This window comes from Clarias gariepinus, chromosome 14 (genome assembly GCF_024256425.1).
Source record: "Clarias gariepinus isolate MV-2021 ecotype Netherlands chromosome 14, CGAR_prim_01v2, whole genome shotgun sequence".
NCBI lineage: Eukaryota > Metazoa > Chordata > Actinopteri > Siluriformes > Clariidae > Clarias > Clarias gariepinus.
Genome location: NC_071113.1, coordinates 28,779,827 through 28,807,340, shown reverse-complemented (window position 1 = coordinate 28,807,340; position 27,514 = coordinate 28,779,827). Strand labels below are relative to the sequence as shown.

At 37.8% G+C, this 27,514-nt stretch overlaps 1 protein-coding gene across 3 annotated transcripts; it reads left to right on the top strand.

The window, feature by feature from the left end:
• Positions 1 to 508: 508 nt before the first annotated feature.
• Positions 509 to 26,755, top strand: arhgef15b (Rho guanine nucleotide exchange factor 15b). 3 transcript variants are annotated; one of them, XM_053512291.1, is made up of 16 exons: positions 509 to 858; positions 4,224 to 4,671; positions 12,931 to 13,677; positions 15,266 to 15,314; positions 15,394 to 15,452; positions 15,868 to 16,130; positions 16,370 to 16,530; positions 16,629 to 16,781; positions 19,775 to 19,904; positions 21,585 to 21,659; positions 22,081 to 22,173; positions 22,522 to 22,676; positions 23,142 to 23,306; positions 24,328 to 24,413; positions 24,562 to 24,666; positions 26,396 to 26,755. In XM_053512291.1, the coding sequence occupies exons 2-16, from the start codon at positions 4,284 to 4,286 to the stop codon at positions 26,557 to 26,559; spliced, it is 2,793 nt and encodes a 930-aa protein (XP_053368266.1). In that variant the 5' UTR covers positions 509 to 858; positions 4,224 to 4,283; the 3' UTR covers positions 26,560 to 26,755. The 3 variants fall into 3 exon arrangements, with proteins under 3 accessions (XP_053368266.1, XP_053368264.1, XP_053368267.1); XM_053512289.1 differs by lacking the exon at positions 509 to 858 and adding an exon at positions 2,631 to 2,902; XM_053512292.1 differs by lacking the exon at positions 509 to 858 and adding an exon at positions 3,291 to 3,311.
• Positions 26,756 to 27,514: the final 759 nt, after the last annotated feature.

Here is a 27,514-nt window from a genome sequence, read left to right as displayed (position 1 = left end):
CTAATATCATTAAATAATTTTTTTTAAATTAGATTTATACATTTTTTTAAATAATAAAAATAGCATATAAGCTTTTATTTAGTTGATAAGAATGAAAATTCCTCGTGAGAGTAATGAGTTATTCGGATTATTTGTGTTTATTATTACAGCTTTGTCCCTGATAGTAATTAAATCTTGTTTACTGTACGAATGTCTACACGCGTCACGTGATTCTCATTAACTAATTAAAAAATATTTTTCTTTATTATACACCTATTAATTTAATGATCTTCCTTAAACGAACCAGGAAACAGTGTGAGATCCACTTCCGCCACGACACCAGCGGTGACGCAGGCACGCGCGCGCGCGCACACACACACACACACACACACACACGCCCTTCTGAACTAAACCGAGAGAGAAAGAGAGGGGGTGACGGGGGCGTGGTTTATAAATACACGGGCGTGGTTTAGCCAGGAGAGGGGCGGGGCATTGTAATCCAGCAGGGAGCGTGAGCAGCTGAGCGCGCGCGTGTGTGTGTGACTGTGGGACAGAGGGGGGACACCACACCGGCAGGAAAACAAAGACCACAAGACCACATCTTCATCCTCATCCTCATCTTCATCTCTGCACTGAAGCAACAAAAGATCCAGTGGCAGCATCAGTCCAGGAAGAAACCTGCATCTCCAGGATCAACACACACAAAGGAAACAGAGTGTGGATAATAATACAGGAGATACATAACCGTGTGTGTGTGTGTGTGTGTGTGTGTGGAACCCATCATCACTGTCTTTATCCTTGGGCAGTCTGATTCTCTGTCTCTGCATGGAGCGACTTTAGTCCTACAGCAAGAAGTGAACACACACCCCCAGCCTATAGGTGAGTATCCTGTCTATTAAATAATAGAATACACTTAGTAACACACACACACACACACACACACACACACACACACACACACACACATTGCACACTGTAAGTGACTGTTTTGTCCATTAATTACACTTATTTTCACACATGCACACAGACTATAGGTAAGTACACTGCTCATTCATTATAGTTGCTGCCCACACACACACACACACACACACACAGATCTAGACTGGAGGGGAGAATCCTCTCACACACAAATAGATTTCTTTCTTGTTTATTTTTTTATTGTCGTTATTAACATTGGCATGCGCTGTCACCTCGCCCCTCCAGGATCAGATCCGCCTCCAGTCTGTGTGTGTGTATGTGTATGTGTGTGTGTGTGTGTGAAAATTGCTTTTTCTCCACACGCTTTTTGTAGCTTTCCTCTGGGTTTCCTCCCACAGTCCAAAAGCATACAGTGTGCCCTGTAGAATGATTGGTGTTTCCAGCTTGCCCGTGGTGTGTGATTGTGACTGTGAGTAACCGATGGTGGATAAAATAATTTTGTCTTAAAAAAAAAGTTTCGTCTTATTTTTTCCTTTAAGACCTCATGAATACAATTGCACATCATAAATTATTTTAACAAATATTAATAATTAATAACAGCTATGACAGACCATATAAATCAAAATCGATCTTCGCAACGTTCAAATGGAACGTGTCCAAATTGTTCATTTTATCCTTTAACTAACTCATTAATAAATTACAGGATACCACTGTTTATGATACAGGGACGTATCATGCTGCATTGCTTAAAATCCCACCAACATCCCAGTGTACAATGTACTGTATGATATAGCAAAAATCTCTAATGAAGTGAAATGAGCTAAAAAAATATGTTACTGTCCTTGTATAAAGAAGTTAATTCTTAATTTAAGATTTTATACCAGAAGTCCAAAGTGTCTTGAAGATTTTGCCAATGTTTAAGTGGCTTTTGTGATAGTTAGATAAAAAAAAGAAGAAAAAAAAAGGAAAAAAGGGTGGTACTGTATTAAGGGTGTAGTTTACCTAAAGTGTCAATCATGTGACCCAACTCTGTTTAGGAAACATAATTTTATCCTTTTTTTTTTTTTGCATCTAAAAAATATGACACTCTTTGTTTTTGCATTTGAATTAATAGGCATAAACAAACAAACTAATTCATTAATTTGCCATGACTAAGTATTCACTTTTCATTCATTTATTCATTTATTTAAAACAGCATGACACATGATTACATCACTATTAAAATAATTATTAATTATTATTACTATTATTAGATTATTAACATGGTTATTTTAATATATTCTTTCTGTTATTGTTGCTATAGTAATTATTCGTTTACAGCGACTAAGACAATCCAAAAATGCACATTTTGTTTATAGTGTGTGTTTATGTATATATATATATATATATATATATATATATATATATATGGACGAGGGATATAGATCTTTAAATTACAGAGTCAAACCTCAGTGCAGACTGAGCCATAAATCAAATTATATCCCTATGAAAGTTAAAGAAGGAAGAGCCTTAGGGTGTATACGATAACAGCGTGGTACACATTAAGTGATATAACATTAGGTAGCACCTGATTTCCATAATGGACGTCTAATCGTGGGATTCCTAGCAGGAAGATTTTTTGCTTAGTGAGGTTTCGCTGAGGGAGTGGTTGCGTATGACTTCTCAGAAAGCACCAGTTCGGGAAGTGATAATAAAAGTGGTTTATCAGGTGTATCATCAAGCTGTCAAAAGAAACATGAGAAGACCAAGATGGATTATGGACGAAGGCTTGTTTAAAGCTTTTTTAAGGCTCTTTTTGTGAGAGTTTTTTTTTTTTTTACATTGTTTTGAGAATATGTGACATTCGGGACAAAAGCGTGCTTCTGGAGCATTACGTACACTACGAGCAAAGAAGAACTAAGAACTCGTCAGACTTGCTGAGTGTGTTTGAGAAATGAGTCAAACAGGACAGAGAGGCAAAGTTCAGCTCTACAGGCCTCCGCGCTGCTGGTATACGAGGCCAAAGGTGAACACACACTTTTCTCCTTAAGAGAGCGATGTTAAAACCTTCTGTACAGGCTCCTGGGACGTTAGTGGATCTTCTGGATCTTCATTTGTTCTAGTCTTAATAATAAAGGGTTTATACGGGGGTTTTTAATTTCTGAGGGGTTTTAGTCACTGTAAGATGACCTGCAGCAAACATCTGGAGGATTCCTAGAAAATTATTTTTGATGGTTTTGACGATGACTTAAAATTAAATCATAAAGTATAAACGGAAGTGTTGCCAGGTTGTGCATTATTGCACCATGCGGTCAGCAGACTGAAGTTTTTTTTTTTTTTTTGTCATTTTGTTTAGCATATTATGCATTTTGTGTTATGAGTATAAATGTTAATACTGCTGTGGCTACGATTTGCCTAATTTGCAAAACAAGTATGTAAGTATCAATAAATTATTTGCATGTGATGTAAACATAGTGTTTATTTAACTTTTAAGCATAGAAGATATGCCTTTGCTTAGTTACTTAGTTATTGTTCTGTTGCCTATTTGCCTATACTGTAAATATATGTAGCATCTAATTTGATATTCTTTATCATGTATGATCATTTATGACAATATGTGCATTATATCACAGGACACAAGACCTGGCAACCTCAGTTAAAATCTATTATGCAAATACGCGTCTCGATTCAATTAGCGTATGCAAAGTTAGATTGGGAAGAATATATAAGCCAGGGATTAAACAATGAATGCTAAGGTATGATGATTAATATACGTTGAATATCAGGTTTATTGTTTTAATTGAAACAGCTCTTTAATGGAAACGTTTATGGTTTCATATTAAATATTTTAAAAAGTCTTCAACTAGTCTTAACTATAACCAGATTAAAAAGTACATTCTCATCTTTGATAACTGAAATTGTTGGCGAAACGTTATAGGCGTTATACAAAGCACTTCTAACAGCATGATGCTGTTATAACAAAACAACGATATGGGTGTGAAGAGACATTGATTATTCTTCCTATAACACTAAGGCACAGAGTGTTTAATTACTTTATAACTGGCACATGGGTGGATTTATGAATCGAACAGGATGTTTGGGGTGGAACAAAAGTGTTGTATTTATTTTATCCATTATGGAATTTAATTAACATATGAGTTATAATAATATTATCTATTAATATTATCGTTAAAAAAAGCAGGAAAGCTTGTTGCTGTGATTCTTTTTTTTTTTTTTATTATTATTATTATTGACATTAGCAAGTAATCAACAATACAAAAACTTCCTCTTGTCTTTAAATATCATTTCCGTCTCTAAAACAGAAACATCCTTTTCCTTCCCTGCAGGATGAAAATGGAAAACCCCGCGTGACCTTCCGTCCCGGCGCCACGCCGGCTCGTACGGGCATGTCGACTCCAGAAGCTGAGCGACCCCCCGCAAAACCTGAGCTCAAACAGAAACCCCCAGTCCCCTCGAAACCTGGGACAAGCCCCTCCCACCAGGCGTCCCCCATGGAGAAGGACGCGTTAAATAAAAACTGTGGGAAAGTCCATGAGATCGTCAACAAGTTTAACCATCATGATCCTCAGCCTTTTGCTGCAGCTCCAGCTCCTGTAACTGTTCGTAAAAAGAAATCCAAACGTGCACCTCCGGTCCGACCCAAACCTGAAGTCCTGAGTGTTCCTCTTAAGGTCAAGGCTGTGCAACCGCCTCCGCTGCCCCTGAAACGACGTCAGTCACAGAGGAAGGAAGCAGACCAGAACTCATATGACCTCATAGATGGCCGACGATCAGGTACAGATCTGACTCATCTATATGTACAGTATACGGTATATACGCTCTATAAACTCACCATTTCTTGCTTTCAAATCAGTCGTAAATCTTATTTGTGTGTTAAATGCACACATAGGATGATTTACTGATAATGATAATAATAACGATCCCTGAAGGCACGGAGCTCAAAATGTGAAGCATGTACAGATTTCTTTTAGTTGATTACAACACAATGTAGGAACACTTCTATAAAAATATATATTTTTTTATATTTTAAACACAGGATTTTTGTTTAGAAAAATGTTTAGAAAAAAATGAAAAACCAGGGAAAGATAATAAAATGTTTTTTTTTTTTTAACTTTTTACAGTATTCAAGAGTAGTTAAAACCATCATGAAAAAATTATCTCAGAAAGGTGTATGATTGTGTACGCATTTCACAAAACATGCACAAATTTAAATACTCAAAATCATGGCCTGTGACTTGGTGCCACCTGTGTACGTTTACTTTGAGTACAAGAATGTCAAGATTTCAGATCAGCCAATGTTGGATTATTTTAAGTATAGATACCAAAAAATTTATACACACTTCAGAAAAAAGAAAAAGTTTTATAAATATTACATTTATATTTAGGCATATGCTTTTATCCAGAGCGACTTACTGTACATTTTTATCTCATTACACATCGGAGCAGTTGAGGGTTAAGGGCCGTCGCTCAAGGGCCCAACAGTGGCAACTTGGTGGTTGTGGGGTTTTTGAACCTGGGATCTTCTGAACCGTAGTCTAATGCCTTAACCACTGAGCTACCCCTGGCCTATATTATATATTGTTATTTATATATATATATAAAAAATTACTATTATGATAAAAATATGGCAATTTTATTAATATTATATTAATATAATATACGTCATACTGTTTTTCTTTCCTGTGGTGGTTCTGGTTATAGACTGAATAACATTTTTTATGTCACGTACACAACCTTACACAGTATGATATGCAGTAAAATGCTTATACTGTACAACTGTCCATAACCTAAAGTGGAAAGATAGAATAGTATAAAAAGATATTCATTCTACTCATTTCAATAAAAGGCAGATGGCACTAGAAGTATACAATTAAACTATAGACAGAATTGCCAAAAAAATGCAATGGACTAAACAAGTATACCTATAGAATTAAAATAGAAAAAAATGTGGTGTGTTGCTATAGATTTTGATGTAGATATACATGTAATACGGTAAATAGGTATTTTACAGCTAAAACCAGATATTTACATAAACTTCCGTAAAAAAACAACAACACTTTCTTTATTAATATATTTTTGCATTTGTTAAATGTCAGAATCGAGCGAGGGAGAATTTTATGGATTTTTTTATTTTTTATTACTTTTATCAGTCAAACATTTACACACACTTCCTTAGTACACTATTTTGTAGAATTGCCCTGAAACTGTTTCACTTGGGCCACCAGTTTCAGGTCTTCTTCCGCGTTCTCCGATAGTTTACTGGAATTTTGTCCCACTCCTCTTGACAGAACTGGTGTAACTGGGTCAGGTTTGTAGGCCTTCTTGCCTTTCGCCTTTTCAGTGCCGCCCACCAATTTTGTATGGGACTGAGCTCAGGGCTTTGTGATGTCGCTCCAATACCCTGACTTTGTTGTCCTTAAGCCACTTTGTAACTAATTTGGAGGTATGCTTGAGGTCATTGTCCATTTAGAAGACCCATCCGCGCCCAAGGCCATGTCCAAACTGTAGTCTGGCTTTTTTATGGTGGTTTTGAAGTAATGGCTTTCTCCTCCCAGACTGACCTTTCAGCTCATGGTGGTAAAGGACTGGTTTTACTGTGGATAACAACACTGTCCTACCAGTTTCAGCCAGCATCTTCACAAGGTCTTTTGCTGCTGTTCTGGGGTTAATTTGAACGTTGATTCGTACCGAAAACGTTCCTCTCTGGGACTCAGAATCCGTCTTCTTCCTGAATGGTATGAAGGTTGTACATTCCCATGTTTTTTTTTTTTATACTTGCGTACGGAGGAACGTGGGACCTTGAGACATCTGGAAATTGCACCCAAGGATGAGCCACACCTGTGGAGGTCCACAATTCTTTTCATGATGTCTTTGTTGATTTCTCTTGATTTTTCCCAGTTTTCCCCTTGTTTTTGTCTCCAAGTGAGGAGAAAGAATATCTGTGTACTCTGGGGTAAAACATTTTTGGAAGGTCCAATCATCTCTAAAGCATATGTCATGCACGAGAACCTATAAAATACAAATAGAGTGGTCCAAGCTGCCGTGGTAAAATTGAAAGTGTCAGCTGACTCACGATACAGTATCAAGTCCTGCGTTGAGTAACACACAAGAAATCCACCTACGTTCAAAGCTGCTGGTTGTCTTTCAGCAGGACAGGGAGTACAGCTGTGTTGCTAGCTAGTGTTAGTTTATAGAAGTGAGAAATAAAACAGCAAAACATTCTTTACTTCTGTTTTTGGAAGCGCACAAATGTAACAGGAATAAAAAACTGTGTAGGTGTTACGAGTCCTACGATAACCCTACACGCAGACACATGTGGTAGTAGGGAAAGCAGAGTTGTGAGTGATCTAGGAGTTATTTCTTTATGAAATGTTACAGAGCAGTTTGGGACCTTTACCAGCGAGCATCTGGGACGAGTAAATCAAACAGCACTTTTTGTTTGCGGTTTTTATACATTTATAACTGTGACTTTGGCCTCCAAAGCTCTGATAAGACTTAAACATCGAGTAACGAAAAAAAAAAAAATTGAGCTTTCAATGTAGCTGTCCATTTCTTTTTCGTAAAAGTTGCTCAGAAATGAAAGAGAAAAAAGAATTTATCAGAACATTCTCGGTGCTGGTGATGACGGACGGTTGTGAGTTCAGCTGGTGCTGATAGGTGCCACCTGTAAGAGTGTTATGGGATACTGGCACAAAGCGTTTATGCATGACGAGGACACAAAAAAATTCAGTGATAATGATCTTATCAACTTAGATGAGCAACAAACAGAACACTTCATCTCATACCGTATGTGGGATCAAATAATCCTTAAATGCCGTATGTCACTAGATTTCAGGGCTAGCGCAGGCTACGGGAAACAACAGCTTTACTAGGACATGTTTAGGGATAAGGATTGATGATGCAATATTTATTAAAATAATTTAAAGCTAAGCAATGTTTGTTTTTTTTTCTTCGTTTTTTCCCTAATTTAATTTCTCCTCAATTTAGTCCTATCCAATTCCTCCCCGTCACTAGGGGGCTCCCACATTAAGGCTACTACTACCACTCAGTCGGGAGGGCCGAAGATCAGCCGACTGCATCTTTTCGAACTGCTTATTCACACACACACACACACACACACACACACACACCTTTAGGGGCGGCGTAACACAGTCGGAGGACAGCGCTATCCGCTCCGCTCTGCTTGCGTGAGCTTACAGACACTCCTGATTGGCTGTAGAGCCATCATTAATGTGGAAGCACTAAGTACCTCCCCTCTGAGAGAGTTCGGCCAATCAGCTCTCTCTAGACCTCCAGCTGCGAGAGGTTACAGCATCACCCGGGAAGCAAACTCGCGAAACCCCCGCACTTTCACTTTAACATGTTTACATGTTAACACTGTTTTTTTTAAAAATATGTTTATTAATTTTTGATGAAATCTTTAAAAAGAAGTTACGTTTTTAAGGAAACTAAAAACTATATTTATATACAGAACTGGAAAAAAGAAGACACTTAGCAGTGGTCATTTTCTCAGTTTTTTTTGCATAGGGTGCTTGGGCCCGCTCATTGTTGCTTGCAAAACAACACACACACACACACACACACACACACACACACATATATAAATATATATATATTATGACATGTATGACAATTTTAATGCCAAAAATGTTCACAAGCTAAGGTCCAGCCAACATTGCATCTCTATGAAGAAAGACAGAAAGACATGCTTGACTTTTTCAGATCTTTATCCATGTATATACAAGATTGGAAATGGCTGAGCTTCTGAAAATAGCTGTAAACCCACAGTTCTAAGTTTAACCTTTATTTCAGTCTAGACCCATGAAGCCCTAGTCTTTTGTGCCGGTTTGGAGTAATGTAGGTCAGTATGTGTCGGCTTTGGATTACTAAATGGAAAGGTCAAATTTCAGATCTCTTGAGGGGAAGTTTATATTTAAAAGAAGAATTGTAGACCTTTCAAACCTGGAATGAAAATGTAAAAGAGTAAAAGTGAAACCTGGAATCTGATATACAGTATAGTAATGAGCCATTCGTTTGTTATCTCTGTATGTATTTGCATTGGGTTGTGTCTTATATCACAGCTTTGCCCTAGTACACATTCTTTGTAGGTGTGTGATTTTTTAAATAATACAGTAGCAGGAGAGGTTTCCTTGGAGAGAGCGAGGAGGCGGACGTTTTTTTTTTTTTTTATGTACAAGATCACTCCAGGAAGTGGAACCTGTTATTTGAAATAACGAGCTGGGTGATTTATGATCTGCGGAACTGAAAGTAGGGCACAAACCGAGGATATCCCCGCCTTAACTTTGTCTTGGCATAATATGTCTTGCAGGATCCCAGTCCCAGTATGTAATGTTGTAATGTTTGTAATGTGGATGTAATGTATGTAATGTTGCATGCATTGCAGGACGGCAGAAATCCTTTGTTGGTGTAACACACCAGGAAAAAAAAAATCAATATAAAATAACCAGGGATTAACCACGGTTAAAAACAAGGTTAAAAAAAATAAGGTGGTTAAAAAAAAAAAAGGGGGGTTTTAATGACAGCATAGCTTCAAACCATCTAGTGATTTATTTATTTATTTATTTTATTTTTTTGGCATAACCCAGTTTGGATGTTGACCTCCTGAAAAGATTCAGATACTATTTTCTTTATTAGTATTAGAAAAGAAAGATCCACCTAAGCCTCTTTTGTATCAGCAGCATTATGTGGCAAAAAATGAAGTCAGCTGACGACCTGAATGTAAATGACCAGGTTATTACATCTATGGAGTTTTTCTTCCTGGATGGAACAGAAATATTTCAGGAATCAAATTGTCAAACTGTCAAAGTTAATGAAAAACAGTTTGATGATTGTGTAGTTTGTGTAATTAGTCACAGTCACATTAGCTGTATTGGATATAATCTAATTATATCTTCCAGTCAAACTAGTTGTTGTAATGAAATGTCTATTGAATGAAGGCGTGAGCTATTGACATTTACAGAAGACCTTAAAACGCAGTACGGTGATGAGACGCTCAGCCGTAGTAAAATATTTGAACGGTGCAAACGTTTTAAAGAAGGCCGTACATCCATGACTCGTGGTTAACGATCCCGGCCGAGGTGACAGTCGTTACTGTGGACATTCAGCGTGTGGATTGCCTCATCCTTGAAAATCGACGGATAACTTCAACATCTGTCAACTTACTTCTGCACACAATCATTCACCAACACCACTTGCACATTACAGGAACCCGTCTGCGAGTTTTTGTCACATTCCATTGCACAGTTTGGAAAAAGCCATTAAAGGAGTTCCTGGGAGGCCGGCGTGGCAGACATGAAGCAGGCAGTTCCGATAATGGCTCCGACGAACTGAGGAAACTTTCTACCTTGATCGTATCCAAGCACTTGTGAAACACTGGGATAAGTGTATTAGTGTAGCAGGGGATTATAGAGAGAAATAAAGGGAGGTTTTACTCTCAGTACTGTCTTGTTATTATTTTGTGTGTTTAAAAGTCCCACATTGACTTGAACACGCCTTGCATAATAATTAAATCACAACTATGATAATAATAAAATATCTGATTATCATAATAGTAATGTACATTTCTAAAACATCTTTCTAGTGACTGGTGTTTTATTTGGAACGTCGTGCCCAGTCATTCAGGTTCAACAAGATGTCGAAGTGTCAGTCATTTCTCCTCAACAGAGTTGAGCACATAGCATATTTTGCATAGTTGCGTTTTAAGGTACGGTTCTGTAATTATCTTTCGGGCAGAACGTTTATTTCACTATAAACATATCTCAGGATAATGTTTTATTAGTTGCGTAACTGCGCAGCCACGCAGATCTCTGTATATCTGGTAGTAGACTGTTTATGCCTCAGTGCTTCCTTTCTGTCAGTAGGATTGCACCGACCTTCTTAAAGAAATGCACGGTAGGAAAAATATTTGCATGTCTTCTTGACTTAGTCTGAGCAGCTGGGGACAAGAAATGGAGTTTTTTTTTTTCTTTTCTTAGCATGTATTTGGAGTGTAAACAGGAATAAGTATGTGTATGTGCATACTAGGGAAGTAAACAGCTGGAATGTTAGGTATGCAAGTTGCAGGACCAGAAATGTCATTACTCTAAGAAGCTATGCAGCTTTGTGTCAGGAAAATTTGACATGACCTATCATGATCAGTAGGTCCCAGGTTTAAACCCCAGCACCACTGTTGGGCCCTTGAGCACGGCCCTTAACCCTCAACTGCTCAGATGTATACTGAGATACAAATGCAGGTTGCTCTGGATAAGTGCGTCTGTCAAAATGCCGTAATGTATTGTACTTTGTCCTGTATTTCTGCTGAAGGATTAGTCCTTATTTGTTGTTTTGTTACACCAAGCTCATGGATTAGTGTGGATTTGTGAAGGAGTTTAGCTTTCACTTTAAAAACCCCTGCCACTGCAGTCTTGGTCTTTTGACCAAGTGTTACCTTTTAAATAGGGTACTGCAGGATAGCTACGAATATTATAAGAATAATCAAATGTAAAATAAAATGTGTCGAACGTCCTAAATCATTTATTTGACCACAGAAATAAAGGTAGCCAGAAATCTGAGAACCTGGAGGTACATAGGAAGAACATAACCAGCGCATGACTTTGTGATGAAAATTTATATAGGGAAATAAAAAGAAGAACTTTCATAAATATGTTCTGTTAATTTTGAACAAATCAAAAGTCCGGTTCGGCTCGAACACCTCTCATGCTTTTAATAATGAATATTTGCTAAAACAGAGTGATTTCTCCAAACTAGTGGTTTTCCTGTGATTTGCTCCTTCATGAGACTGGTGAATCTTTATCGAGAATACTGTTTAATTTACAGTGTACAGTGGAACCTTGGATTACGAGCATAATTCGTTCTGGAAGCAGGCTCGTATTTCAAAACAGTCATAAACTTAAGAAATAATGGAAACCTAAATTATTCGTTCCACAGCCCAAGAAAATTAATATATAAAAATGATTAATCTAAAATATAAAGATAAAACAAATTAACCTGCACTTTACTTTAAAAAAAAAAGAATACCTTAAAAATAAATCCCGACAGATAAGTGTTTCCGTTTTGCGCGCAAGCACTGTGTATGTGTGTGTGTGTGAGTGTGTGTGTAAAGCTAAAGTAAGGAGCCCCTCCCCCTCTGCCCCTTCTCGTTTTACACACTTACCTTTCCTCCACTCTTTTCACACACGCGCTCACAACGGAAACACTATTTTATCGGAAAAAAATTTAAATAAATCTCTCTAATGACACTCGACACACTAACGGAATCACTGCAGTAAAGTAAAAATAAAATGAATTAACCTGCACTTTCCCTTTAAAAGAATCACGACAGAGCAGTGTTTCTGTGTAGAGCATAGAGAAGAAGTGTGTGTGTGTGTGTGTGTGTCTGTGAAGGTAAAAGTAGGAGGGGTCTGTGTGTGTGTGGGGGGGGGCACGGTGTCCAATGAGGCTGAGCCTTGAGCAGGGACAGAAAATAGATTTTGCTTTACACGCACGCTGTACACACAGGCATACAGACACAAAATAAAATATGTTGTACACACATACACACACGTGGTCACACTATAACAGTGTTATAATAGACAGTACACACGTGCACGGATGTTGATTATACCAGTAGGAGACGCGCACTAAGACCCAGCAGGGGAGACGATTACCCACAATTCCAATTCAGTTGTGATCACGTGACACTCGGCGTCAAAACAAGAAGCGCATGCCTGATACATGATACTCAGTACTCGTAAACCAAGACTTGTTCGTTTTTCAAGTCAAAATTTATTAAAAATCTTTTCTCGTCATGCGGCACACTCGCAAACCGCGTTACTCGCAATCCGAGGTTTCACTGTATATATATATATATATATATAATCTGACTACTTATATTTCTGGTCATGGCATAGTATCATTTCATATAGTAATCTCAGTATTACAATACTCTTGTAAAATAGTAACAATGGGTCAAAATGAAGTCCTGGAATAAGCACAGGTGCCAAAACTTCTAACATCTTGCTTTCTGTCCTTCAGCTCCTGATGGTAAAGAGTTCGAGCAGCACAGTGTGAGGTCGAGGCCGGATCAGGAACCGCACTGTGAGAAGAACTGTACTTGTATTTGTCACATGCAGCGTCCTGGCATGAAGCTGGTGTGGGTGGAGATAACTGAGGAAGATGAAGAGGAGCGCAAACAGACAGAAGAAAACATGGACAATCAGGAAGAGAGCGAGAGCGACGAAGAAGCTGAATTAGATCTGTATCAGAGCGCGTCCTCGGAATCCGATTCCAGCTTGAACGAACCCCAGGACATGAATAAAAGCAGGTTTCAGGAGACTCTGAATATTATAGAGCAACAGCTGAGGAGGAAATCCGACCCCGGTCCCCAAGCTGTGCTTCACTCCATCAGGTCTTTGCCTCTGGATCTTCCACAGCTCAACAAGACCCAGTCTGCGTCGGAGGAGGAGTCTATTTATGAAGCCACGATCAATTTAATCGTTCCCCCCCCAAAAATGATCCAGAAAACTTCTGCAGTGCCTGAAATCCACGTGGACGATTCTCCTCCCGCCCTTCCTCCCCGCGTGCCTCTGGATAAAAGCAGAGCCCGATGCCTTCCCAGAAGAAGTGTGTTATCTCCACTGCCAGGACTTCCCCAAATCCAAATCCCACCCTGTGTAGACCGCGGTTCTGGTGAACACGTGCAGCCTGTTCGTCCCCCGCCGCCGCCTCCTCCGGCCAGAGCCACAGACAGACGTCTGAGCAACTTCTCTCAGACGTCTACAGGTGAGTCAAAACAGATCACCTGCTAATGAATCAATTCTTAATCACTCTTATCTGTAAAGCTGATCTACAAATAAATCTCAAAAAGTGAATTCACGTATGGGGGGGAGGGGGGGGGGCATGCTGTTATAGGAAAACAATCAACAGACTACATGCAAGTGATGATAACATGATGTCCTATGTTGTTGTTGTTGTTTTTTTAATCTTATGCCACATCAATTTGCTGATAATTGAGTTGTTGAAGAATGATACACAGTACGAGTCAAAAGTTTGGACACATTTATTTTATAGTTATTTTAAGACATGAATGTCAGCTGTTCTGGAACAGTTCTTGCAAAAACATTATCATATATACCATGATATACCGACTGGTCAAAGGAGATTATTGTATATTTAGGAAAAATCAGGAGAGACCATGGAGTTAGAAGGGGTGTCCAAACCTTTGACTGGTAGTGTATTACTGTACAGTCCGGTATTATTGCTGCTGCTGACACTGGAGGCTCCTTCCATCAATGCTTAAAAAAAAAATCACCATATAAAGAATTTTATAAACAAATTTTTGTTTAACAGGAGCATGCTTTTTATAAAATTAGTTTATTAATAATCTTTGACGATTTGGAGCGTCGGTCATACAAGTTCCTTGTGAAAGAGCTGTTACTATAGAAACGGTAATGCATATACTGTATATAAACCTGCACTATTGTCTAAACTGCTGTTGTAAAAGATTAATCAACACCTAATGACTAATCAGAAGAACTAGCCAACCTGGGACTTGTGATTAAATTTCTCATGCATGAAGACATAAAAGCGATTGACATTTACAGAAGCACTGTCACATCCCCGACCTCAGTACGGTAAGCCACTTAGCTGCAGTAAAACATTTGAATGGTGCAAACGTTTTAAAGAAGGCCGCGTGTCCATGAGTGACTCGGCTGGGAGTTATTGCCACATCAACCAAACAGTCCTGACCTTGCCAAAAAGTCATTCCTACATATTTGGGCCATTTAAGGAGTTCCTGGTAGGCTAGGGTTTCAGACATGATCATGGCTCTGGTTTACTGAAAGAACTTTCTACTTAATGGTGTACAGGCACTAATAAAACACTGGGATAAATGCATTAGTGTAGCAGGGGATTATATAGGGAAATAAAGTGAGTTTTTACTCTCAGTACTGTGTTTTGTCATTCTGCACAATCAAAAGTCCCGGTTTGACTTGAACACTGCTCAGTGGACAAATACTCAACAAGCCATAATAATGGATGCTGTACAGACTCAGTGTTTACTTTTAAGGCAATGATTAATAACTTTATTACCGCAAATGTCTTTCCCGTTTGACATATTTAATCCTACTTTTCCTCCATGCATGACTAGCCCGCCCGCGCAAATAGCATCTTTAAATATGCTAACTATCACAACGTGTGTGAAAATGTAAATTAAAGTTAACTTGTAAATTTATGTGTGTCATAGTACAGGACATGTGCATAAGCATGACACATGAGAATCGCAGCAAAATCACTCGTTAATAAACGAATGGTTATTTTTGCAATGTTCCTTTGTTGTTTATAATTCCTCATATTTTCTTTAAAACAAAAGGTGAGGATGATCAAAGCAACGGTGGAGATGCTGAAAACAAGGAGCAAAGGTAACAACATCCTTCATCATAAGCGTACTGTCAGGTTCCTTTTTCCGGACTTTCTGCAATAATTTTCTTCCTCTCTCAGACGTCCCTTTGGCCTCACCCGACAGAAGTCCGTCGATATGGAGGCTCAACTGCCGGAAGGTACACATGCTTCTATGTTGTTGGTTTTTTTTCCCCAACAGAAATCAACCCTAGCTCTAAAAACACATTCTATTTACTTTATTGTTTAGTCCCAATCTTGTGTGTGTGTGTGTGTGTGTGTATGGAAATGTTCCTACTTTCACCATTAAACATAACTCTTTTTTTTACTGTTGATTTTTTGTTACCATGCAACAGATCGTTTTAGTGATCTTCATTTTTTAGTGATCCTTCTGAAATGATGACCCTTTTTTGGCCAGCCTGTGTATATTAGTAATGCAGGTTAAATTCCTTTATTAAGAACTGACAAAGCACACCTTTAATTTAATTTATTTCATATTTAATAACAAGTCATTTAAGTGCTGAGAACTGCTTTAAATAAAACATTTTAATCACAACATGTTCGTCCATAATTTAGAGGTTCTGTACCAGACTTACACTGAAACCTACATAACGAGGGAGATCCGTCGGCAGACGGTGTGTCGTAGTATCAGTAAGACGAGCGCCGATTACGCGATGGATCTCGGACCCCCGCGGATCAGCGCCGGCTCGAGTTCAGGTGCCGAAAGTGTGAGAAGCAGTCCCATCTCCTTCCAGAGGACGCTGTGGCAGGACCAGCCTGCGGTCCAGGAGAGTGGCATCCTGGACACCATCACGCCAGAGGAGTGCAAGTACCAGGAGGTGAGCAGGGGAAAAAACTAACAAAGAGAAAGAAATGATTACAGTGCTTCATTTGCAAGTTGATGTCCATAACTGTCTATTTTCAAAGAGATCAAAAGTTCACTAAATGTGAGCTCGATAAAAATCACAGGAATTATTGAAGGCACGTGCGGGATTTTAGGTTTAAATAGGGTTCAAGTGGAAAAAAATACTTTTCCAAAGCCAGCGGTTTGACGTGCTTTTGTGTTTTGTGCTTCCAGAGCATGTTCGAGGTTTTGACATCCGAAGTGTCCTACTTGCGTTCCCTGCGCGTCCTGACCGACCACTTCATGGAGTCACGAGAACTCAATGACAACATTATTAACCGGGACAGAAAGACTCTCTTCTCCAACATCCTGCGCATCCGAGAAGTCAGCGAGAAGTGAGTCAGAGAGACATTTTTCGAAATTAAACCCTTAAGGGCATTTTGTCTTGCTGAGGACATTTAGTGTTTAACTGAAACATGGCTGATTTTCTCAGGTTCCTTAAGGACCTGGAGGACCGACTGGATGAAAATTTACTCCTTACAGACATCTGTGATATCGTTAATTACCACGCGCAGCACAACTTCCCCGCGTACATCGACTACGTTCGGAACCAGGTTTACCAGGAGAAGACCTTCAGCACGCTTATGTAAGAATAATCACAGAAACACAAACACACGAATATGTTATACTATTAGCATTTGTACAAAATATACATGCTGTTTACACTGTGTTCCAAATTATAATGCAAAATCCAAATTACCTATATGAAGTGCAGTCATTGTAATTTTCCAGTTATCAACTATTAGAGTACAATTAAAAGGTTTTTGAACAAACTGATCAGTGATAACAGTATATTTTAAAAAAATAATAAAACACTCAATGCACTCAAATGCATGTTCTAAATTATTATGCACAACAGAGTTTCCAAACTTTTCATTTTTCATAAAGAACAAAAAATGTTCATTTGTGAAATTATAAGCATTAGCAGGTTATTACAAACTAAAAGGTAACTGAAATCAAACAGTATTCAAGTCAAAACTTTATTATAGGTGATGTTACATTTGCACTTGGGACCCCTTGTTCGAAAGGAGCTTCTGAACTCTCCCATTCATTGAATTCGTCAGGTTTTGGATGGTATCTGCTTCAATTGTTTTGCCTGAGGACAGAATAGCCTCCCAGAGCTGTTGCTTAGATGTGAACTGCCTCCCACCATCATAGACACTCCTTTTGATGATGCTCCAGAGGTTCTCAATAGGGTTGAGGTCAGGCGAGGATGGGGGGGCCACGCCATAAGTTTGTCCCCTTTTACGCCCATAGCAGCCAGAGATGCAGATGTGTTCTTTGCAGCATGAGACGGTGCATTATCATGCATGAAAATGATCTTGCTGCAAAATGCACGGTTCTTCTTTTTGAACCATGGCAGGAAGTGCGCTTTAAGAAACTCCACATACTTTATGGATGTCATTTTTACCCCGTCAGGCATCCTAAAGGGGCCGACAACTTCTCTCCCCATGATTCCAGCCCAAAACATTACTCCACCTCCTCCTTGTTGGCGCTGTAGCCTTGTTTGCATGGGGTGGCCATCAACCAGCCATCCACCACTCCATCCATCTGGACCATCGAGGGTTGCACGGCACTCATTGGTGAACAAAACAGTTTAGAAGTCAGTCTTCATGTATTGTTTAGCCCACTGGAGCCGTTTCTGCTTGTATGCAGTGGATAGGTGAGGTCGAAAGGATGGCTTACCCACAGCTGCAAACCTCTGGAGGTCCCTGCATCTTGTTGTTCGGGGCACGTTGGAGGCACCAGCAACTTTAAAAACTTGTCTGCTGCTAAGACAAGGCATTTTTGCAGCTGCTCTTTTAACCCGATGTAATTGCCTGTTGGAAAGAGTCCTCAATCTTCCCTTATCAGCACGCACACATGTGTGCTCTGAATCAGCTACATACCTCTTGATTGTGCATTGATCGCGATGAAGTGTCAGGTCTTTTTTCTTTCCCATTTTGGTTGAAAATGTAGGCTGCCTAATAATGTGGGACAGCCTTCTTAAGTAGTGTTGCCTTTAATTGGACACACCTGCCGAACTAATTAGCACAGGTGTCTGCAATGCTTTCAGTGATATAAAGAGCCCCCACACACATCACCATCCATGAGTTCAACTGACAAACAGAAAAATTTTTACCTTATCACTCCTAAACACTTTTTGCATAATAATTTGAAACGCAGTGTATATCAGTGTATAACAGTACAGTGTTGTTTTATCCAGAGCATGGTAAATTTATATTATTTAAAGCAGCGGTTTGTAATTCTTATTTCATATACATATCGAATATTTTATATACACATAACATATTGAATAATTTTATACATCTTAAAAATCTTGCACATGCTGAATCTTACAAATACAGTTCATAATCAAATATTTTGCTTTCTTAGTAGTTTGTTATAAATATCACTTAATTTTTATATCAAATATATTCAAATTTGTGAGATTTGTTTATGGGTCTTAAGTTTGTTTGTTTGTTTGTTTGTTTTTTTTCCCTTAAACTGTAACTAATAATTTGTAGTTACACATCTCTCCTGACAAATCTTACCCCTACAATTAACAAACAAACAAGCAAACAAACAAATTAATTAAATAAATAAATAAATAAAACGCATTCATCTAATTACATAAAAAATAATTTTTTTCAAAGCATTTTAAAAATCCATCCAATTCAATGAAATTAAGGTTAAAATTTAATTTAAGTCGACCACAATATCATTTATATAATGACTTTAACACTTGGTCATTGTTGCAGAGCTTTACAGAATCAAATTCCTTTTTTCAAATTCTTTTTTTCAAATGGTATTGCTTCCGATTAAAAAAAATGCAAAAAGGAATGAATAAACTATTTAGATGAAATGCAAGATAATATTAAAACCATGTAATTGTTGCTGGTCAAATACAAATATAAATATGAATAATTATCTCATCTCAAATTGTTAACAAAATGTATATAAATATCATATATTTTCTAATGACTCAGGGAATAGTCTCGACAATATAACAGTTCTGTAGACTTTTTTTTTTTTTTTTTGCCTGGAAAAGTCAACAGCGACAATTCTAGGGTCAGCATGTGAATTGTTCCTCGTTTTTAAACCCTCTTCCCGGTGAGATTTACAACAGCTAGGAAAAATAAGTTCTCTTAGTGTACATTTGTGTTTTTGCTATGCATTTTTTGTCTGCATTCATGTTAGAAATGACAGAATTTTACATAAACATACAGTATATATAATACATACTTTAATAAATAACACAAAATTGAATACTGTACCTTTAAAGCAGATTGCACCTTTAATTTATTAACAGAACTTTGCATGCTGAACGTTTTACACAAACCAAACATTGAGACCCAGTGTGAGCCTTTAATAAATAACCAATCATTATAAACTCCACCTTTAATGTAGAGCTAGAAATTACAGAGTGTCTTAAATGAATGGGTACAAAATTACATACTACACCTTTAATGAATAACAGAAAATGATGAACTGCATGTTTAATGAAAAACTAAAGATCTCGTTAATAGCTGAGCAGCGTCTCTCATTGCGCTGTGTGTTGTATGGTCTGATGGGTTTATGGCTCATTCCCTCTCACAGGCAGAGTAACGTGGGCTTTGCGACGGCGATTGCACATCTGCAGGAGTCTCCAAAATGCCAGCGTCTGCCCTTTTCGTCCTTCCTGCTGCTGCCCTTCCAGCGTATCACGCGCATCAAGATTCTTACTGAGGTAGACAAACTGGCATGTGTAGTACATTCCATGAAATGTTAGCCTTTTGTTGGACAGGTGGAGGCCGCGCACGTCATCAGAAATATCTCTGACCTGAAAGTAAAATCTGACTTTAGGAACACGCGTAAAGGAGTTCCCCGTCTTCTTTTTGGTTCTACATGTTTACAGCTGATCGTTTCCTCATTTCCTCCTGATGTTTTATAGTATTGAAACTTGCTCATGGAGCTCAGTGCAAAAGTTAGTTCACCCTTCTGAGTTTTACATGAAAATCAATAATACATTCATCAACCTTACATTGTGTGTGTGCATGTGTGTCCACTGTGTGTATATACAGTATATTTATATATACATACAGTACTTATCACTCTTATTCAGTTTTCTTCTAATTGTGCATTGCATGGTCTAACCACGGGGTGAATGTGCTACAGTAGGACGTCCACTCCTGGGAAGATTTGCAACTGTGTTGAATGTTTTCCACTTGTGGACCATTGCTTCTGTCTTTTCCTCTTAGCATTGCGTTAACACTCACCTGAATGCTCCAGGCCAGCAAACTGCCAAAACTTGTTTTCCTTTGGGCGTTATTTTTGTTAAATAGATAATGGCACAGTAAAGAAAATCGGAGTATCGGACACGTCTCTTGTCAAAGGAGATTATTGCATATTTTGGACACTTTCAGTCTTGCAATATAGAAAGTGTAAAAAGAAATAAAAATCAGGAGAGACCATGGAATTAGAAGGTGTGTCCAAACTTTTGAATGGCAGTGTATATCTATCTCTCTAATCTATTATAAGTTGTTTTTTGCTATGGCAAGGGTGTGTGGAATGGCATATTTGGAATACTATAGGCTGTCACTTGAGTCAATGAAAGCACTTCCTGTTTGTGTGTGTGTGTGTGTGTGTGTGTATATATATATATATATATATATATATATATAGGTGTGTGTATATATATACTGTAGAAACGTAGATAAACAGATATGTATACTGTATATAGAAACAGGAAGTGACTGAGTGACGCCTTGGTCAAGACGATTTGCAGAAGTTCAAACCTAGAAAAAAAGGTCTGAGTATACCTAAAACTTCTGATCTATTGGGATATATATACAGTGTGTGTGTGTGTGTGTGTGTGTGTGTGTGTGTGTGTATAATATTCCAAAAAAGTTTTAATAAAAAAGCCATGAGACAAGACCTAATATTAATAAAGAAATTATTATTATTATTATTAATAATAATAATAATATTATTTGTTCATATATTTAATTAATTAATTTGTTTATTTTTAAACTAGTAACATTTCGTTCCGTGTTAATATTTTATTCTATTTCATTTATTAATAGTATTTGTGACACCACTCATACCTAATGTATCAAGCTTCTTAAATAAATTTTAAGCCAGTAACTAATTTTATCAAATTCTATACAGAAAAGAATAGAATAATAAATGTATTAAAGTTTTTTTTCCCATTTGTAAGGTGGGAGGGTGCGTAAACCTTTGCCTTTGACTGTAATAACATAAACTGGACATTAAACGCTCAAATTTCCTCTTCTTGTTTCCATTTTCCAAATTTAACCCCTGCTCTAAACTAATCATCGACTATAATCACAATTTCACAATCGCTTTAATAATCGGTCACTTTTATGATGTTTATTCTGTATCTAAACACAGATTTCTTTGTTATTAGAACATCCTGAAGAGAACCGCAGTGGGAACCAAACAAGAAGAGATGGCCTCCAAAGCCCTAGCTGCTGTGTCCAAGGTAAACATCAGACGGGGATGATGTCCTGACGCCCCTGATAGCCACCGGGATGTTTTTCTTTCCCATGATGCTGTTCCTCTCATTAATCCCAGAATAACATCTAACAGGTTTAAGCCTTTGAGTGGGTTCCCTATGAGAATTATACTTACTGAGTGTGTTTTTTAAAAAAAAAAAAGTATATACAGTAGTGTAACTAAAATATCATATATTTTCAGTAATGATGTAATTGTATAAGGCAGGATGGATGCTTAGTAACGTTAAGTGAATTATAGCTGAAGACATCTGCTGGGGTAAAATAATCTTTTGTGGTTTGGACTGACTGCAGTTGCTTCATGCTGCGCGTTTTGCATGAATTCTAAAATACTTTTCTTTTTCTTCCTTTTGCATATGCACACACACACACACACACACACACACACAGATTATAGAGGAGTGTAACACTCAGGTTGGAAAGATGAAACAGATGGAGGAGCTCATAGAGATCAACAAGATGCTGGAGTTTGACAGGCTAAAGGTGAGACTGATGTCCTGAAAAACCTCTACGCAGAGCTGGAACATAATATTATAACGTAATATTATGGTATATTGTATTACTGTATTACAAATCATAATTGTTGGTTATCTTGAGTAAAATGAATGAACTGGCTTTTGAAATTTTTGATTTATTAAACAAAATAAAAAGGTTTTAGGAAAGCCTAGGGAGAGGAAGTCAGGAAGTTCATCAGAACTTTTTGTGTTTAGGAAGAGATCTTAGTAATCTTTCATTAATAACAATATCCATTATCATATCTGCGTACCGTGGCAGTCATTAAGATGTGATTTTCCGACTACTGCATTTTAAAGGTGTTTTGTTTCTCTTCAGGCCGTGCCCATAATCTCACAGACCCGTTTCCTGGAGAAGCGAGGAGAGTTGCAGGAGATGGCCAAAAGTGGAACCCTGTTTTATACCAGACCCAAGTTGACGCCCGTCTACCTCTTCCTCTTTAATGACCTGCTCGTCTTAGCCACCAGGAAAGGGTGAGAGGCTGGAGGCGGCGTACACGCTCTTTATTTTACATATTTATTTTACATTTAATAAATGACTGTAGTTTACATGAGGAGATTTGCATTTTTAGCAGATCTGAGTTTAAAAATATGCTTTTACACAATGTTCAATTCAGGAAGTTGAATAATTGATGTGAGAGAAATTAAATGAAATGTGTATAGAGAATATGGTTGCCAGATCTGTATCTGTTTACAAACTTTTATAACATGTTTGAGCAAAATAACCTTTTCTCCAGCATCTCTCATTACGTTATTATTAAAAAACAAATTCATAATTATGAAGCTTATATTTAGCCTTAAAGCAATCTAATGAACCGACTCCCATCACCTGATTCTGCTTATGTTAAATCTAAACTTAAAAACACTTATTTCCGTCAGTTCTGCCATCAGGTAACAGTGTGTGTTTTAACCCCTGACCTGTCTGTGATTGTGCTGCAGCGCTGAGCGCTACGTGGTGATTGACCACGCCCACCGCTCCCTGGTGCAGGCTCACGCTATGGGAGAGCAGGCGATCGGAGTGAATCTGGAGCACTGCTTCTGTCTGACGCTGCTGGAGAACCATCAGGGACGCATGATGGAGAGGATCTTTAAAGCACCGAGCGAGTGAGTGCCACATGTCCTGTAGCTAAACAGCTTAGAACTGAACACATTAGGATAAAAAAACATTCGAAATATTGGCAGACCCCTAAAAAAAAAAAGTGACTTTAGATTTGATTCTGTATATTTTCACATTCTCGTTTGAAACAGGAAGTAACTGAATGCTGGCAAGTTTCTCTGACTTACGTAACAGCCTGTAGTATTAAAAATATGCCATTCAGGTCCAATTAAAACACTCCTGACAATAGCTTGGCAAGCTAAATATACACTACCAGGACACACCTTCTAAATAATTGTAACTGATTTTAATCGTTCCTAAGTGTTATTTCTTTCTACACTGTAAAACAATGCTGAAGGCCGTCCAAATTATGCAATAATCACCTTTAAACCGTTGCTGCTGCTTATTTTCTGTAAACACGGCCCAGTAAACAGAACAGCTCTAATTGGTTCGTTTGCGCTCGCTTTACTGCAATGATCTTCACGAGAGACAGTTTTATCATGAGGTGCGTGATGGGTTTTGCAAATGCACTTGACACAACACTGTTCTTGCAAGAAGTGTTCCAGAACGGCCGACCTTTTGTGTCTTATAATAACAACTGACTCACTGATGTTGTTCAAGGTTCAAGATTCAAAGAACTTTATTAATCCCAGGAGAAATTGCTTGTTCTTGGTTACATTTTCTCACGATTGTTATCCAGTAGAAAGGAAGGAGTAATAATTAAGGGAATAAATAATAAATGAAATAAAATAAGATAAAAAGAGTCCAAAAACAGTAAGTACTGTATTGCACGCTGAACTTTTTTAATACATTATTGCACACTAATTGCTTTGAAAAAAATAATAAACATTTGACTGGTACTGTACATACATTAGTTTGACAGATTATAAGTAAAAAAAAATACACGTGATTCATTTACATCTGTCAAACGCAAAAGCTTCAGTAACTCCGTGTTGCTGGGGATCTTGTGCGTGTGGTATTTCTGAATGATGGGTCACATGACCTTAAGCTCTTCACGTCCCCACCCAGGTCTGATATGCACAGATGGCTGGCGGCGTTCCCCAACACTGAGGATCCCAACCGAGAGCAAGACGATGTCATATATGAGGACTGGGGTGAGTGTGTGTGTGTGTGTGTGTGTGTGTGTGTGTGTGTGTGTGATAGTTATTACAATATTTGTATATAGATTAGTGTAAGTATGTACTGTATGTATGTGTTTATTTATACTGATGTATGAGTGTGTGTGGGTGTGTGTGTGTGCAGACTGTCCTCAGGTGCAGTGTGTAGAGCAGTACATAGCAACGCAGGCTGACGAGTTAAATCTGGAGCCCCCAGAGATCATCAACGTCATTCGCAAAACCAACGAAGGTGAGAAATGAGACCCGAGAACCGTGAGCCGCTCTGTCTCAAATAACTGATGGTTTTGCACACCACACCATCATAATACACACCACAGTGATGTAATAAGCGCAACTTTGTCTATATAAATGATCCTACTCAGACTCAAATAGAGCCTCTGCATAGAGTTTGTGAAAGTGTTCATACTTACTGCGGTCTTCTGTTTAAGTGTCAATTTAATGACTAAATAAAAATATTAATTTAGTTAAAACAATTCGCACAACCCGAATAAAATTAAATCCCATTTTGAATGTTTTGCACATCAGACTTTTATATGTCTGGACTTTATTTAGTTCATACCTTTAGATTCCTGAATTTTTTTTATATGAGTCATTGACGGATAAGACTTTTTAATAGGCCAATTTTAAAATACCAAAAATATGAATATGTTTGGCCATTTTCTAAACATTTTGAATGTAGTGTACACATGCCGTTATAAAGAAAAGTAAAAAAAAATTGTCATTTTATTGTTTTTACACTTAAGTTAATAAAACATAGCCTTAAAAAAGTCATCTGGGGCGACCGTAATATATCTCAGAATTCACATTTTTATGTATCATTAAGACTAGTTGAACTCATATCAGTAAGTAGATAAACTGATGAAGAAAGATAAACTTTAGTGCCCTTTCATTTTGAACCATTATTTCACAAGTTTATTCTATAATATCAGAGTCTCCTTCATTATCCAGTTAAAATAAATGTTTCTCCCTATAAAAGGAATGGAAAATGGCTGAATTTAGAAAAAAAAAAAGATAAAATATACAAATAATTATACCTAAACAATTAACTCTATGTATAGAATTGATGTATAGAATATGAAAACTACAAATATAGGACATATATCTATCATTTAAAACACTCAGCAGTGGTCGCCCCACATGATACTCGGTCGCCCCATATGATGTTTTCAGGTTTACTCCAGTATAACAGGCTAACAGTTAGCCCCAGAAACCAAACTAGCTTCTTCTAGTGACAAAGCACTATCAAATTTATCATCAAAATATAGATTTGTGGAAAAAAATTATAATTCACAGTTTTGGGGTGGTCGCTCCACATGATGACCAAAAGTGACTACGACATTACAGCCGTTAAAAAACAGCTTTTTCTTACTATATGAGAGACTGATTTACTATACAGTTGTTTCCAGGGGGTCTTCACTTGTGTCTGGCGGATGCAGTATCCCATCCTTGAAATGTTTTTTAAAATAAAGGTCCCAAAATTGTGGTTTGTTGATGGTCGCCCCGGATGAAATGGATAGAATCAACATAATTCGGACAACATTCGTTTGTATATCATGATAGAAATATATGAGCAAATGCTTTATAGTTTTGTCAATGGATGTAAAACATGTTTAAAATTATGCCAACTAGGAAAAGGGATATATTTAAGTTGATTTAAAGTGTTTTTAAACCAGTTGTCCTAACTAAAGTCAAGGCCGGTCGGTCGCCCCATATGGTGTTTTGGCACTTCGGATAGCAGAAAAATGATGAAAAATTTGGAGAAGTTAGAGTGGTTTAGTAGGTAAAGAAGGTATAACAAGTAGATGAGAAATTTTTAGGTATTTTTTTAGTTTTTTCTGCAAAATAAAATTAACCCGGACAGAAAAAGGGGGTGTCACGTCATTGACCCATATGCCTTATTTGTTGTACACAACTAAAATGTTAAAGGTTAAAAAAATAATAATTCCCTTGCTTTTCAGGATGGTATGAGGGAACTCGTCTGTCCGATGGTCAGAAAGGCTGGTTCCCCGTGAAGAACGTTCTGGAGATCACCAGCGAGCACATGCGACGGCGGAACTTGCGAGAACGTTACCGCGTCATGCAGGCGGCCTGCGCCATTATCAAGCCCCGGACCAGCTCATGACCCCGCACAAACACGCACATACATACAGACATTTTCTTTTTTACTGGACAAATAGAAGAGTTGGAATAAGCATTCATTATCAAGTTTTGATACTTTTTTTGTTTGTTTTAATCGTCACACTGCTGTACAGAGATCGTCACGCTGATCGTCACACTGCCGACTGCAGGTTCTGTCTTATTAAAACTTGCTCCTTTTATATGATGGTTTGTGTGTGTTTGTATGTGTGTGTCAAATTCTTTTCATGTTAAAAAAGTTGAAATTCAGCTGAACAGTTCATGGAACGGCGGATATTTTGAGCCTCCGGCAGTAATTACGCTCACATTCCTTTCGGACCTGCTTGGTGACTCGTACACGTCTTCTTCACTTCCCATGATGCACTGCCTGAGAGACAGCGATGAACACTTAAAAGCACAAATGAATCACTTGTTTTATGTCGTGTGTTTATGTGTAAAGTGTAAAGAACATTAATATGAAGTCCACTTTGATTATTGAAGACAAAATTGTGGGAATTTCAGTCCTGAACCATGTCTTAATGGAGCTCGTTTTGTTCACAAGAGAAGAATGGTCATGCCCTAAATAGTTAAGTTTAGTTAAAACGTTGGTTACAGTTGTAAATGAAATGGCGTGCTTATCAGGGAGAATCTGATCATTATAAGTTATTCAATTTTATTTTATTTATATAGCGCTTTTAACAATGGTTAAAAATGGTTTGGGTTCGAGTCCCGCACTGGGAATCTGTGTTCCAGGTACTCCGGTTTCCTCAGACAGTGAAAAGACATGCTGATTAGGCTAACTGGCATTCCAAATTGCTGGTAGTGTGTAAATAAGCACACACACATACATAGAGACATTTTGTTTTTTACTGGATAAAAAGAAAAAAAAGCATTCACGATCAGTTCTGATACTTTTTTTTGTTTCTTTTAATTATCACACTGCTGTACAGAGATCGTCACGC